This window comes from Hippocampus comes, unplaced genomic scaffold (genome assembly GCF_001891065.2).
Source record: "Hippocampus comes isolate QL1 unplaced genomic scaffold, H_comes_QL1_v1.1 scaffold10, whole genome shotgun sequence".
NCBI classification, from domain to species: Eukaryota; Metazoa; Chordata; class Actinopteri; order Syngnathiformes; family Syngnathidae; genus Hippocampus; species Hippocampus comes.
In genome coordinates this window covers 683,688-698,929 of record NW_017805001.1, presented here as the reverse complement: position 1 = coordinate 698,929, position 15,242 = coordinate 683,688, and the positions used below count along the sequence as shown (strand labels likewise).

Here is a 15,242-nt window from a genome sequence, read left to right as displayed (position 1 = left end):
GAGCTGGGCTTCGGCGTCGCGCCCGGCTTCCAGACCTTCGTGGCCACGCAGGAACAGAGGGTGAGTCGCCGTTTATCCCTTGCAAAATGTAGAACCCGACTGGGATTGGGTTTTCGGGGTTGATACCAATATTGGGGGCAAAAAAAAAGCGGGGGGGGGGGACCCCTGGATATTTTTAACAAACAATATATAAAATAATAACATTGATATACATAGGATATATTCTGTGCATGAACACCCGTTCTGATAATACCCAAAATATGATTCAAGGCAAAGAAGCAGAACATTTCTAAATAAAAATAAGGAACTTTAATTTGCATAACTGTAAGGCCTGTAAGCTGTCTAATAGTCTTGTATTCAATAATGATCGGGCTTGGGAATTAACAATTGCCAATGCCTTTGTTTATTTCACAAAGATGCAAGGTTGTGTAAAGCTTGAAACGCTGTAATACACTCCCGAAAAGTCCTTTCCTCACGCGCGGCAACCTAATGAGTTGTTTTGTTTTGCATAGTTTGTTGGTTTTAAGGGCGTTTTTGTCACGAGGCACCAAAGGGTACTAAAGTGTGGTGTTACATTGTTTTACACAGTCCCATCTGACCATGAGGTTGAAAAAAAAAAGCAGTTTCTTTTGCCGCTTTTTTGTTTGTGCATATGTTGTCATAAAACTGATCCCTTTGTCGTCATCGTATTGCCTGCTCAAAAAGAAGGGCCAGCATATATTTGACCTCCAGAATGTGTGCGTCAGGGAATCTGTCTCCCGCCATTGAAGTTACCAAAAATGCCTTTTTCGAGTCAGGCTGTTGCAAGTAGCTGTTTTTATTTCATCAAGGCCGGTCGAATTTATGACACGACAAAAATAGAGACGGTCGCCACAGGGCATGTCATACAAAAAGTATTAGCTTAGCATCTTAGCGTTGACTAACGAGCCTCCAGGGTGAGCAGCCGTGCCTGCCGTCAGCCCACTTTTCTGACTGGCAGGCTGAAGACCGAGCTCTCCTCGCTCATTATTGGCGTTGAGGTGAGGACACTCACTGAGTGGGAGTTAAAAAAAAAAAAAAACGACAAATGTAGATCCTCTCGTTAATTATTACAGTGCGCAAAGGTCATCGAGTTGTCTGCTGGGACCATCCCACTCCTTCTGAAACACTTTCAAGCATAATAACCAACACTTGAGTTACTGTATATGGATATGACAGAACATTAGATTTGAAAATAGTACATTAGAGATGTATATTGCATTAAATATGATGGAAATCAGATGGTATTACAGTTTCCGCTAACATTAAATGTAAATGGGGTACAGTGGACTTGTATGGACATGAAATATGATGTGAATATTGAACATCATTTCAAACATCGTATCAAACATTCGTGTCATATAACGATAAATATGATGCAGACATAGTACGATAGAAGTGTATAGAACATTAAATATGCTAATATTGTACGATACATCATGTATTGAATATGGCTGTATTGTAATTCTGAGACATGAAATATGACGGTATATATTCCAACAAACCCTAAATTTGAGTGGAGCACTTGTAGCTAAATTGTAAATCCCGCTTCAAATTTCACCGGAATCTGGCTCAAGTCTTTCTATTTCACAACAATTCTCAGGGGGAAAAAAAAAATGAAAGCACACTTTTATCGAGTTGTGCCTGCAATGTGAGGTTCAAGTGCGTGATGCTAAAACAAAACCTTTCCCAACAATTTGCCGAGTGAACTGTAAAGCCTCCCTTTAAGCCCCCCATCCCCGCCTCAGCACCGGAGTGAAATATTGATGAAGGCAACGGCGAGGGGAGCCAAGGCTTCTGCCGCTTATTAGACGGACCGCGATCGGCTCACGTGCCATTACGCCAGAATTAATCAGATGGCGAATTAGCCACCATTCGCTTTAATTGGGCCCGAGGAGAAGATTAGCTTCACGGCGGAGGTGATTGGAAAGGTTAAGGATTGCCGAGCAGCACCTTTCACGGAAGCGTTCATCGCACCGGGGATGTCGGCATTCATTGCTCGGAGCAGGCAGGGCACATCGACAAGCAGGCACGCAGCATTGTCGTGCTGCCACTAAGTCATGACTCACAGCGTTTTTGGGCATCGTTTGTAGCAATATTCCTACCACGCTAGAATGCATGTTAAGTGAAATGACATTGTGGACCGACTGTGTCGAGTTTAATACTTTTTGGTTGGAATAGTATATCATAATATTCTCACAATGCTGTAATTTCATATACCGGGATGTGAAATTGGAAAGCATGAGCGGCATAGCTTCCTCGGAATGCACACAACATTGCGGAGCGGCTACATGTCAGAGTGGCATATTTTTTTGGAATGCAGTAATCCTTCGTTTTTCGCAGTTAATGGGGGACCCCTGATGTTCAAATTTTATTTTTATTTTGTAATTCTTTGGAGATTTACAAAAACAAACAAAACAGTGATATTCCCCCTCGTGGTCGAAACTAAAGATTGCAGGACTTTGACTAGTCTCAAATAAAGCAGAAAGTAAATGGCTAGGACTGCATCTGTCCAAGTCTGCTGAAAATCAATAAAATACTTTAAAATGCCACTTTTTATTTTATCTTTTGATCTGCCTCATAATGTAACGAATTTAAAATGAAAATAGGGTTTTTCTCTGTAATGTTTAGATGAGATTAAAATGTAGATTAATTAGATTAATTAATTACAGCCCAAATTAATTAATCACATAATTTTTTTTAATCGCTTGACAGCACTAATTACAATCTTAGTCAAATGAAATCGAGCAAAAATTCCCGCAGTGTTGCAGCGACTAGATTTCAAAGTGACCGCTTTGACCACAATAAAATGACCAATTTATGTCGAGCTGTACTTGAAACTCTAAGTAGGGTGTAGCTCCACAGGGCATGTGCGAGTCTCCACATGAATGTTATCTTGGCATCACCAACACTGAAAATAGAAGTTGTACCGCAACACAACCTAACTCCTCTGAGAAGCCGTTTTATGTACTGCTGTTTTGGTTAGCGACAACCGGACTCGGCGGCTGATAAATCCTTAATGGGCATATGGAGTAACTTAAAAGTTGAGGATGGCCAAGAAGCATGTTAAACCGGCGTCGGGGATGTCAGTATTCATTTCTTCCACTGGCTGCTTTCTTATCATCCGTCACAGCCTTGCACAGCAATCGGCAACATTCCGCGCACTTGGCTGCTTTCAAACGGAATGTTGGAGCGGCTTCCCGCTCGTCTGGACCGATAGCGCAGAGCAGACGCGCTATTCAATCCCAGCCGGCAGCCGCCCACTTTTCACCTGGCACCGTCGCGTCGCGCTTCATCCACAAAATGTAGTTGCCGCTCCCTCGTGCGGAATGCACGTCCGTGACAACTCGGGCTGTGTTGTTTGACCCTTCTTCTTCTTCTTCTTGTTCAGACCGCAGCGTGTTGGAGTGTTGCCTCCTTTGTCAGACCCGGAGGAATTATTTGGTCAAGTGTCTGTACAACTGTGAAATTGTTTGGCTCAGCTAACTAGCGGTGTTTAATCTGCAGCCCAAAAATAGCATGTCGAGCCAAACTCTTGTGTTCATCCATGTTTATTTCCCTGTGCCGCTTAAGGGCTTCCAACTAAATTTCTTTTATAAATCCTAACGTACTGTTGAGAAAGGTGACATTTCAAAACATTTTCTTCCTCCCTTGTAGCTCACCTTCCTGCCTCCGCCCTGGGGCGAGTGCGAGTCGAAGACGCTGGAGTCGGGCTTCTTCCCGGTGTACAGCGTGACCGCCTGCCGGATCGACTGTGAGACACGCTACATTGTGGAGAACTGCAACTGCAGGATGGTGCACATGCCCGGTAGGCGCCCCGCCCAAAACCGAACGCATTCCATCACCTGCGACTAAAAGTTAAGATCAGTTGACATCTTTACTCAAGATGGTCTTCTTGACAGGTGACGCCTCCTACTGCACACCCGAGCAGTACAAAGACTGCGCTGAGCCCGCCCTCGGTGAGTCACGTGATCTCGCCGCGCCACCGTTTTTTTGAGCAACGGAGGCGGGACGCGCGCCCGACTGTCACTTCTCGCGCCCCTGGCGTGTGTGTGGAAATTGTTGCCGTCCCCCTAATTGCATCGATTTCCACACAGATATTCAATCTCTCTCTGTTTTACCATAAATGTTAGGGCGTGTGTGTCTGTGTGTGTGTGTGTGTGTGTGTCCTTTCAATCCTGTTTTTCTGTGATAAAAAAAAAAAAAACTATTAAATTCCTTGCCCTCGAGCTGCATTTTCTATCAAAATTAAAGGACAGCAATTAAAATGACAATTATTTTTTTCTCATCAGTTGTCCATTCCCGATTATGTACAAATAAGCTCACAAAGATGTTTTTCCCAATCTTGTTGTAGTCTTCCCGATCGTGAACTTTGGTCTGGGACTTCAAGGTGCACCAAAATGAATTAAATTCCTTGCCCTCGAGCTGCATTTTCTATCAAAATTAAAGGACAGCAATTAAAATGACAATTATTTTTTTCTCATCAGTTGTCCATTCCCGATTATGTACAAATAAGCTCACAAAGATGTTTTTCCCAATCTTGTTGTAGTCTTCCCGATCGTGAACTTTGGTCTGGGACTTCAAGGTGCACCAAAATGTGCTGCTTCCCTGACTCGCACGACTCAAAACAAAACTTTATTGTAAATATACGGTTCTCCCCATCTGCTTTGTCATTTCCTGATTGTGCATTCTTTGCAGAGGATACGGCATTCGAAGCGGGGGTCCGAGTCCAGATCCACAGTCAGGCCGAGCCCCCCTTTGTGCATGAGCTGGGCTTCGGCGTCGCGCCCGGCTTCCAGACCTTCGTGGCCACGCAGGAACAGAGGGTGAGTCGCCGTTTATCCCTTGCAAAATGTAGAACCCGACTGGGATTGGGTTTTCGGGGTTGATACCAATATTGGGGGCAAAAAAAAAGCGGGGGGGGGGGACCCCTGGATATTTTTAACAAACAATATATAAAATAATAACATTGATATACATAGGATATATTCTGTGCATGAACACCCGTTCTGATAATACCCAAAATATGATTCAAGGCAAAGAAGCAGAACATTTCTAAATAAAAATAAGGAACTTTAATTTGCATAACTGTAAGGCCTGTAAGCTGTCTAATAGTCTTGTATTCAATAATGATCGGGCTTGGGAATTAACAATTGCCAATGCCTTTGTTTATTTCACAAAGATGCAAGGTTGTGTAAAGCTTGAAACGCTGTAATACACTCCCGAAAAGTCCTTTCCTCACGCGCGGCAACCTAATGAGTTGTTTTGTTTTGCATAGTTTGTTGGTTTTAAGGGCGTTTTTGTCACGAGGCACCAAAGGGTACTAAAGTGTGGTGTTACATTGTTTTACACAGTCCCATCTGACCATGAGGTTGAAAAAAAAAAAGCAGTTTCTTTTGCCGCTTTTTTGTTTGTGCGTATGTTGTCATAAACCCGATCCCTTAGTCGTCATCGTATTGCCTGCTCAGAAAGAAGGGCCAGCATATATTTGACCTCCAGAATGTTGCGTCAGGGAATCTGTCTCCTGCCATTGAAGTTACCAAAAAGGCCTTTTTCGAGTCAGGCTGCTTCTAGTAGCTGTTTTTATTTCATCAAGGCCGGTCGAATTTATGACACGACAAAAATAGAGACGGTCGCCACAGGGCATGTCATACAAAAAGTATTAGCTTAGCATCTTAGCGTTGACTAACGAGCCTCCAGGGTGAGCGGCCGTGCCTGCCGTCAGCCCACTTTTCTGACTGGCAGGCTGAAGACCGAGCTCTCCTCGCTCATTATTGGCGTTGAGGTGAGGACACTCACTGAGTGGGAGTTAAAAAAAAAAAAAAACGACAAATGTAGATCCTCTCGTTAATTATTACAGTGCGCAAAGGTCATCGAGTTGTCTGCTGGGACCATCCCACTCCTTCTGAAACACTTTCAAGCATAATAACCAACACTTGAGTTACTGTATATGGATATGACAGAACATTAGATTTGAAAATAGTACATTAGAGATGTATATTGCATTAAATATGATGGAAATCAGATGGTATTACAGTTTCCGCTAACATTAAATGTAAATGGGGTACAGTGGACTTGTATGGACATGAAATATGATGTGAATATTGAACATCATTTCAAACATCGTATCAAACATTCGTGTCATATAACGATAAATATGATGCAGACATAGTACGATAGAAGTGTATAGAACATTAAATATGCTAATATTGTACGATACATCATGTATTGAATATGGCTGTATTGTAATTCTGAGACATGAAATATGACGGTATATATTCCAACAAACCCTAAATTTGAGTGGAGCACTTGTAGCTAAATTGTAAATCCCGCTTCAAATTTCACCGGAATCTGGCTCAAGTCTTTCTATTTCACAACAATTCTCAGGGGGAAAAAAAAAATGAAAGCACACTTTTATCGAGTTGTGCCTGCAATGTGAGGTTCAAGTGCGTGATGCTAAAACAAAACCTTTCCCAACAATTTGCCGAGTGAACTGTAAAGCCTCCCTTTAAGCCCCCCATCCCCGCCTCAGCACCGGAGTGAAATATTGATGAAGGCAACGGCGAGGGGAGCCAAGGCTTCTGCCGCTTATTAGACGGACCGCGATCGGCTCACGTGCCATTACGCCAGAATTAATCAGATGGCGAATTAGCCACCATTCGCTTTAATTGGGCCCGAGGAGAAGATTAGCTTCACGGCGGAGGTGATTGGAAAGGTTAAGGATTGCCGAGCAGCACCTTTCACGGAAGCGTTCATCGCACCGGGGATGTCGGCATTCATTGCTCGGAGCAGGCAGGGCACATCGACAAGCAGGCACGCAGCATTGTCGTGCTGCCACTAAGTCATGACTCACAGCGTTTTTGGGCATCGTTTGTAGCAATATTCCTACCACGCTAGAATGCATGTTAAGTGAAATGACATTGTGGACCGACTGTGTCGAGTTTAATACTTTTTGGTTGGAATAGTATATCATAATATTCTCACAATGCTGTAATTTCATATACCGGGATGTGAAATTGGAAAGCATGAGCGGCATAGCTTCCTCGGAATGCACACAACATTGCGGAGCGGCTACATGTCAGAGTGGCATATTTTTTTGGAATGCAGTAATCCTTCGTTTTTCGCAGTTAATGGGGGACCCCTGATGTTCAAATTTTATTTTTATTTTGTAATTCTTTGGAGATTTACAAAAACAAACAAAACAGTGATATTCCCCCTCGTGGTCGAAACTAAAGATTGCAGGACTTTGACTAGTCTCAAATAAAGCAGAAAGTAAATGGCTAGGACTGCATCTGTCCAAGTCTGCTGAAAATCAATAAAATACTTTAAAATGCCACTTTTTATTTTATCTTTTGATCTGCCTCATAATGTAACGAATTTAAAATGAAAATAGGGTTTTTCTCTGTAATGTTTAGATGAGATTAAAATGTAGATTAATTAGATTAATTAATTACAGCCCAAATTAATTAATCACATAATTTTTTTTAATCGCTTGACAGCACTAATTACAATCTTAGTCAAATGAAATCGAGCAAAAATTCCCGCAGTGTTGCAGCGACTAGATTTCAAAGTGACCGCTTTGACCACAATAAAATGACCAATTTATGTCGAGCTGTACTTGAAACTCTAAGTAGGGTGTAGCTCCACAGGGCATGTGCGAGTCTCCACATGAATGTTATCTTGGCATCACCAACACTGAAAATAGAAGTTGTACCGCAACACAACCTAACTCCTCTGAGAAGCCGTTTTATGTACTGCTGTTTTGGTTAGCGACAACCGGACTCGGCGGCTGATAAATCCTTAATGGGCATATGGAGTAACTTAAAAGTTGAGGATGGCCAAGAAGCATGTTAAACCAGCGTCGGGGATGTCAGTATTCATTTCTTCCACTGGCTGCTTTCTTATCATCCGTCACAGCCTTGCACAGCAATCGGCAACATTCCGCGCACTTGGCTGCTTTCAAACGGAATGTTGGAGCGGCTTCCCGCTCGTCTGGACCGATAGCGCAGAGCAGACGCGCTATTCAATCCCAGCCGGCAGCCGCCCACTTTTCACCTGGCACCGTCGCGTCGCGCTTCATCCACAAAATGTAGTTGCCGCTCCCTCGTGCGGAATGCACGTCCGTGACAACTCGGGCTGTGTTGTTTGACCCTTCTTCTTCTTCTTCTTGTTCAGACCGCAGCGTGTTGGAGTGTTGCCTCCTTTGTCAGACCCGGAGGAATTATTTGGTCAAGTGTCTGTACAACTGTGAAATTGTTTGGCTCAGCTAACTCGCGGTGTTTAATCTGTAGCCCAAAAATAGCATGTCGAGCCACAATCTTGTGTTCATCCATGTTTATTTCCCTGTGCCACTTAAGGGCTTCCAACTAAATTTCTTTTATAAATCCTAACGTACTGTCGGAAAGGTGACATTTTAAAACATTTTCTTCCTCCCTTGTAGCTCACCTTCCTGCCTCCGCCCTGGGGCGAGTGCGAGTCGAAGACGCTGGAGTCGGGCTTCTTCCCGGTGTACAGCGTGACCGCCTGCCGGATCGACTGTGAGACACGCTACATTGTGGAGAACTGCAACTGCAGGATGGTGCACATGCCCGGTAGGCGCCCCGCCCAAAACCGAACGCATTCCATCACCTGCGACTAAAAGTTAAGATCAGTTGACATCTTTACTCAAGATGGTCTTCTTGACAGGTGACGCCTCCTACTGCACACCCGAGCAGTACAAAGACTGCGCTGAGCCCGCCCTCGGTGAGTCACGTGATCTCGCCGCGCCACCGTTTTTTTGAGCAACGGAGGCGGGACGCGCGCCCGACTGTCACTTCTCGCGCCCCTGGCGTGTGTGTGGAAATTGTTGCCGTCCCCCTAATTGCGCGATGCCACGCCGCCGTGTGAAAGTGCACAGTCGCAGTGTGTGAAAGGCAATTTTGCCACAGCGAAAAAAGTGTGTAAAAGTTGGAGATTGTTCCAACCAGAGAGATCAAATAAAAAAAAGCACCTGTCTCCAACTTGTCAGAGGAGATTATGTGTTGCTCGACTCATCAAGCGTTTCCGCTTTCCGACTTGAAAGTTTAAAAGGACACTTTGATGACTTCCAATGCAGACAAATTGCGTTATTACCCCCAAGACGATGAGCCAACGTGACAAAACAGTCTCATTAAATGAGCATTAGAAGTCATAATATGACACAGGTTTGGTCTCAGTGGATTATTCTTTGCCTGATCCGGTCTTCAGGAGCGATCTACTTTTGCGGCTTCACCGCTTTGCCGCAGCTCATTTGGCGGAAGATATTGCGAGCTTGATGGCTTGCTTGGTTTGGTCACGACTCAGTAGGGAAAGTCGGCTTTTGTCACAGACGCGCGATGTGATCAAAAGGCCTCATCACACCTAAATGTACAGAAACTATCATTTGGGTGGCATCGATTTTGGCGGGCCTGGTTAGCTGTTGGGTGAGTTCGGTTGGTTAATTGGTAGAGTGGTGGTGAACGCATACCTGTCAACTTATACGGTTTACCCATAGTTCATACGGATTTTGTGGTGAATCTTACATATATGGCCATATCACACAAATCATACGGATTCTGAAAATTTCCGTTTTTTTTTTTTTTTTTCCCTAACAGGGAGTTCCGTTTGCTTTTGCCCAGAATGGTGCTAGTCTCCTCGAATGCTTTCATTTCCGGTAACTTTCCAGTAAATCACGTGGTTTCTAGTTGAAAACAGCAGAGTATTCATTGCATACTTCGGTAGTGTACAAGCAAGTTCTACAAGGAAACACAAATATATCATTCATATTTCGTGGGTTTTTTTCTGCCGTTATTTTGACATATAAAATGCTTTGGGATGTTATAAGGATTTTTTGCTCTTTATAAGGATTTTTTTGGTAGTTTATACAGGTTGGCACTCCGAAAAGTTGACAGGTATGTGGACGGGAAGCGTGTTTTTGTAGATTTGTGGACTGGTTGATTTGGAAGGTGCTAGTGTTGGTCGGATTTAGTTGGTAAGGACGCTAGCTGATTTGTTTGTTTTATACATTTTTATGTAGCACAGTATATTATCATAAAAAGCCTCAAAAAGAGTCATACTGAACACAGAATATCATATGACCTTATTTGCGTTAGATAACGTCCTCTTCCGTGCCCTTCACCGTCACCAACCCATCATCATCATCATCATCATCATCCTCATCATGGTCATTAGCCAAGCTGTCTGCGACGGAGAGCAGCAACTGCATGTGCCGCACTCCGTGCAATGTGACGCGCTACAACAAAGAGCTTTCCATGGTCAAGATACCCAGCAAGACTTCGGCGCGCTACCTGCAGAAGAAGTTCAACAAGTCGGAGAAGTACATCGCGTACGCCCACACCTCGGACATCGCACCGCACGCGAGCATGTTTTGTGGTCGCGTCGCGGGAGCCGTCGATCTTCATGCCACGTTGTTGTTTTTCGCAGAGATAACATTTTGGTGTTGGACGTGTTCTTCGAGGCTCTCAACTACGAGACCATCGAGCAGAAGAAAGCTTACGAGGTGGCGGGCCTGCTGGGTAATAACAAGAACTACGGAATACAGTTTGTGCGGCGAAGTGAAATGTGGAAATAATTGAATTGTGATAACAAAGAATGTGAGACGTGAAGTTGGAATGTTTGAGTCGATCCAAGAAATGTGGAAGAGGTGATTGTGTAAAATATTTGGGAATTTTATATAATATTAATAATTCATATTTGTATTTAATGTTGTGAATTTGGGTACAGGATATTTTGTTTTTTGTTTTTTTTTTACACGTCAACTTTTTTAGATGTGAAAAGTAGTGCCGAAGACGTGTTTTGATTTTTGAATGGGGAGACAAAAGTGGAAGAAGAATGCTCATTGGCATTCATACAGTAATAATAAAAATAATGATAGTGGAAATAATACGACTAATTCTATGACCTTGTCAACACATTGTGCCCCCTTACAGGTGACATTGGCGGCCAGATGGGGCTCTTCATCGGGGCCAGCATCCTCACCATCCTGGAGCTTTTTGACTACGCCTACGAGGTCAGTCACGCCGTTGAAACAAAGCAGGGGAAGAAGCATGGTCCGATCTGAATTGTCGTTTTTTTTTTTTTTTCAGGTGGTACGAGACAGACTATTGGACCTCCTGAGTCGAGAGGACGAGGAGGAGGGTCGCCGAGGGGCTGTGGTAAGTGCGCCCTTTGAGCCTTTTGATGGATTATTTTATTTGTTTGTTTGGTTTTTGCAAGGTCGAGTTCTTTGATCTTCGTACTAGAAAACTGTTTTACAAAAATGCCATCATTATTTTTTTTTCTGGGTAGTGCAGGGGCTGGTATCTGCCTTTTATCTTTTTACCATAAAAATAAGTCATGATGTTCTCTGTCAATTAAACTGTAACACCGCTAAATTATGTATTTTTAAATTAAATCACATTTCAGTTCTATGACATTTTTATTTATTTTGAATTTAATGTTTGTTTTTATGTGGTTGGGGCTTTTTTTAGCACTGCTGTTTGTTTCGCACATTTTTGAAAACGCTGTTGTTGAAAAAATTAGTTTTGATGATTTTTTTGTGAATTATTTTTATATTCTTTCTTGATGTTTTTTTTTTGTTTTGTTTTTGTTTTTTTTGGTGAATGAAATCAAATATTGGGTGCATTTTTCTTAGACTTCCTGTGATCCGGTGGCCAACCACTCGGAGTCCATGGGCAACAGCGTGGCCGTGCCCCTGCAGGCCACGCTGGGCACTTTGGAGGAGATCGCCTGCTGAGGCCCCTTCGCCTCGCCCCAATCATCCCTCCCCCCTCCTCCCCCTCCACCCATTGTCAGGACAGCCAATCACGAGGCGCTAAAAAGTGTCTTAAGCCTCAGCGGTGCCAAATGAGGTCGGACGGGCTGGCCAAGTGTGGAGAGACACACCTGAGTAGCATCCATTGGTGGCTCAGTGCAAAAAAAGCAAAAACAAAACAAACAAAAAAAAAGACTTGGGAGCCACCAAAGCGCATGTGTCACTCATAATGTGCCCACGTGATGAATGTGCAGCGTCAACCCTGGATTCCCGTTTCAGCTTTAAATGGGGTGACTGATCACTCATTTTTGTTGGACAAAGGAAAGAGAAAATCGGCCAATCAAGACCGCAAAGAAACATTTTTGTTGCACTTTTAATATTGGATCATTCCACTCAAGGGCGTGTTCACACTAGGCCATGCCAGACGTGCCAAAATACTGCAACTTTCTGACTTAGTTGATTATTTCTTGTCATTATTTTGATTTCTGTGTTGCCAGGCGGCAGTTATCAGAAATAATTGGCGAGAGGCGCCATGGCATGAATCTTGTGATATGGCATTTTTGTGCACAGCCGAGTTATGAATCGACATTTTGGACTATGGATTACATGCAGGCCATCTTTTGATTTTTATTCTCTTCACTGATAACTGGTGACAGGAGCAAATCATTTTAGTCATATGACACACCTTGCATGTGACTGGCATGCTGTGGACTTTGTTGACTTGATTTCTATGCTGGCGGATATCAAAAATAACTGTCGACAGAAGCTATACCATGAATAATATGCTTGGACATTTTCATTTGTTGAGAAGCCTTTTTTTTATAGTGGATTATTTCCAGTCATTCTATTGATTTCTACAGTGCAAAGAGCCAGTTATGACAAAAAAACTGGCAAGAGGGCAATCTCATCACTCAAATGACACGTGCATGTCCCCATGCGTGAAAAGCGTGCATTGGAATTTTTTTTCGACGTGCATTGTTTCAAGTCGCTATTTATTTCTATTGTGCAAAGTGGCAGCTCAGAATAACTGTCTACCAAGAGTTGAGTGGCCTTTTATTTTATTTTTTTGATTGTGGATTATTTCTACGCGTTGTGTTGATTTCTAGAGTGGAAGAAGGTGTTATGATGAATAACTGGCGAGACGAGCAAGTGCATTCATCAAATGACACGTGCATGTGCCCAGCGTGATGAGTGTGCAGTGGGGGTTTTTTTTGCCGTGGAATATTTCTAGTCACTCGGTTTATTTCTATTGTACAAGGTGGCGGCTATCGTGGTTGGAGCAATTGCATTAGAAGCGTAGATTGCGCATTCACATTTTTTTGACTGTATGGATTATTTCTAGTCGTTCGGCTGGTTCCTGTTGTGCACATTGGTGGGTATAGTCAATAACTGGCGAGGGGTTACATGTACTTTGGCATTACATGTACATTGCATGTGTTCTTACCCTTTTGACTTTATGTGTTATTTAGAGTTGTCATATTTCATTGCTATTATGCAAGGTCCAGTTATCCAGAAAAACAGGCAAGGAAGCACGACACGAATTAATTTTGAGCCTGCAGGGAAGTCCAAGTGTACCGGACTTTGGGTCTCAAGTGGGCCCCACGCGTGGTTCTGATGGTCTCGTGTGAGCACGCCCCGAGAGGAACTTGAACAGCATGCCACATTCCACGGTTATCGACGGGACTCAAAGTGGGGTGTGCGACTCACACTTCACTGTCACTTGATGACTGGCAGTGGAACAAAATGTTGTATGGTGATGACGTATTTAACCAAAAGTTCCCAGACAACGTTTCACCATTTGTCCCCACCCCAATAATAGCCCTGACATTTTTTTTTTCCGCGGAAGCGGTGATGATCATGTAAATATGTGTGTTTTTTCGACTCACATTTGCTTTCGCGGCATATCATAGGATTTTGGAACGTTTAAAAAAAAAAAAATGGAGGATGCTATTGAGCTTTTACGAAGACTCCGCCCCTCAGTACTGAGATAAAGCTCAATTTTGCAACACTGCAGTTGGACATTTTTTGTCATATTTGTGATTGTTTTTTTTTCCCCATCTCGTTAGGAATGAATTCATCACTGCACTTTTAATTAGGATTTTGGTTGTCGTTTTTTGGGGGGGGGTTTGTTTTTGGGTTGGCTTTTTCCCATCCACTGCGCTTGAAAGCCGCCATCTACGTGTTCCGCCTCGTGTTGCCGCGTCTGCTCCACTCGGAACTGCTCGCCGTGCTCGGGCGTCGTTTTTGTGCCGCAGCGCCAACATTGAGTGTGTAAGATTGTGTGTGCGTGCGTGTGTGTGTGTGTGTGTGGGGGTGGGGGGTGGGGGGGGTGGCGTGTGTTTTCAATGTGAAACCATTAAATGACACTTTTTGCAACAGTTGTCTTCTCTTTGGTGATGTATTTGTCTGTGGTTGGTGGTTTTTTTTTGGTTTTTACAAAACCTTCATTAACTATCCAGGCAATGTGTAACCTTTTCCCAGAATTCACTGTCAAGCAAATGTACGTAATTTAAAAAAAATGAATAAATAGCTTAACCGCTGTCACATAAATGGAAAATACGGTGTTGCCTTGAGATGCAATATTTATTCTTTTCGCGACCAACTGAAAACAGTTGTATCTCAAATTATCTTTCCCTATTTAAAATTGAAATGCCAGAAATTCCGCTTTATGAAAAAATAGTGCTAACATAATCTAATAAATTCAAAGAATTACTTATTGTTTGCATCATCATCATTCATGGCAAGTGGGCCACCAGGTGGCAGTATAACAGTCATGAAGACAAAACAGTTTGACTCAACTACTGTAAGTGAGTCAGTAGACAGAGGATAAATAATACATTTTTGTTCGTATTCTCTGTCTACGTCTGTTGCTGCACTGTTTGTGTTATAATGCCACCCCGTCGTTCACGTGTGTTAGCCCATCTATGGCGTTTCCCATGATGTGTCTTTTGGTTGCCCACCAATTCAGGGTGTTCAGGGTTGCCGTAAGACAGCTGAGATTGGTTCCAGCACGCCTTTGACCCTTGTGAGAATAAGCCTGAACTTGAGGCAGCCCAAAATATGTTGGTGTATTGCTGGTCTGATACCAACTGTGTCCTTCTCACCCACATGCAAAGAGCCTTCTCTTGTTGTGCTAGTGCCCTCCAGTGGTGGTTCCTTGCTACTACTACTTTTTTACTCTGTTGTCATTAATTTCAAAAATGAAGTTCTCTCATGGCAACATGGTGGACAACTGGTTAGCACTGTCCACCTCACAGTGGTTCGATTGCAAGTCCCGGCCCTCCTGTGTGGAGTTTTAATGTTCTCCACATGCGTGCGGGGAGGCATGCGGTGCTTTTCACAAGGGCTCTCCCAAAAAAAAAAAAACGAAATGTTTTTTCAACAGTAAACATTGCATCAAAGCCATTTTCAATACTTGATGTTCACCGCCACCCCACAAAAAAACATGCACAAA

The 15,242-nt window shown here is 43.3% G+C and overlaps 1 protein-coding gene across 3 annotated transcripts in view; it reads left to right on the top strand.

The window, feature by feature from the left end:
• asic2 (acid-sensing (proton-gated) ion channel 2) overlaps positions 1-12,275 on the top strand; it is a 108,864-nt gene extending 96,589 nt beyond the window's left edge. The window contains exons 3-10 of one of the 3 annotated variants that reach the window (XM_019896561.1): positions 4,717-4,844; positions 8,459-8,609; positions 8,704-8,760; positions 10,207-10,360; positions 10,459-10,550; positions 10,965-11,044; positions 11,121-11,189; positions 11,669-12,275. In XM_019896561.1, the coding sequence (XP_019752120.1) occupies positions 4,717-4,844; positions 8,459-8,609; positions 8,704-8,760; positions 10,207-10,360; positions 10,459-10,550; positions 10,965-11,044; positions 11,121-11,189; positions 11,669-11,770 (833 nt within the window). In that variant the 3' untranslated portion in view covers positions 11,771-12,275. Of the gene's footprint in view, positions 1-4,716; positions 4,845-8,458; positions 8,610-8,703; positions 8,761-10,127; positions 10,361-10,458; positions 10,551-10,964; positions 11,045-11,120; positions 11,190-11,668 lie in introns of those variants that run through there. The other 2 variants (XM_019896568.1, XM_019896579.1) reach the window with 2 other exon arrangements.
• Positions 12,276-15,242: the final 2,967 nt, after the last annotated feature.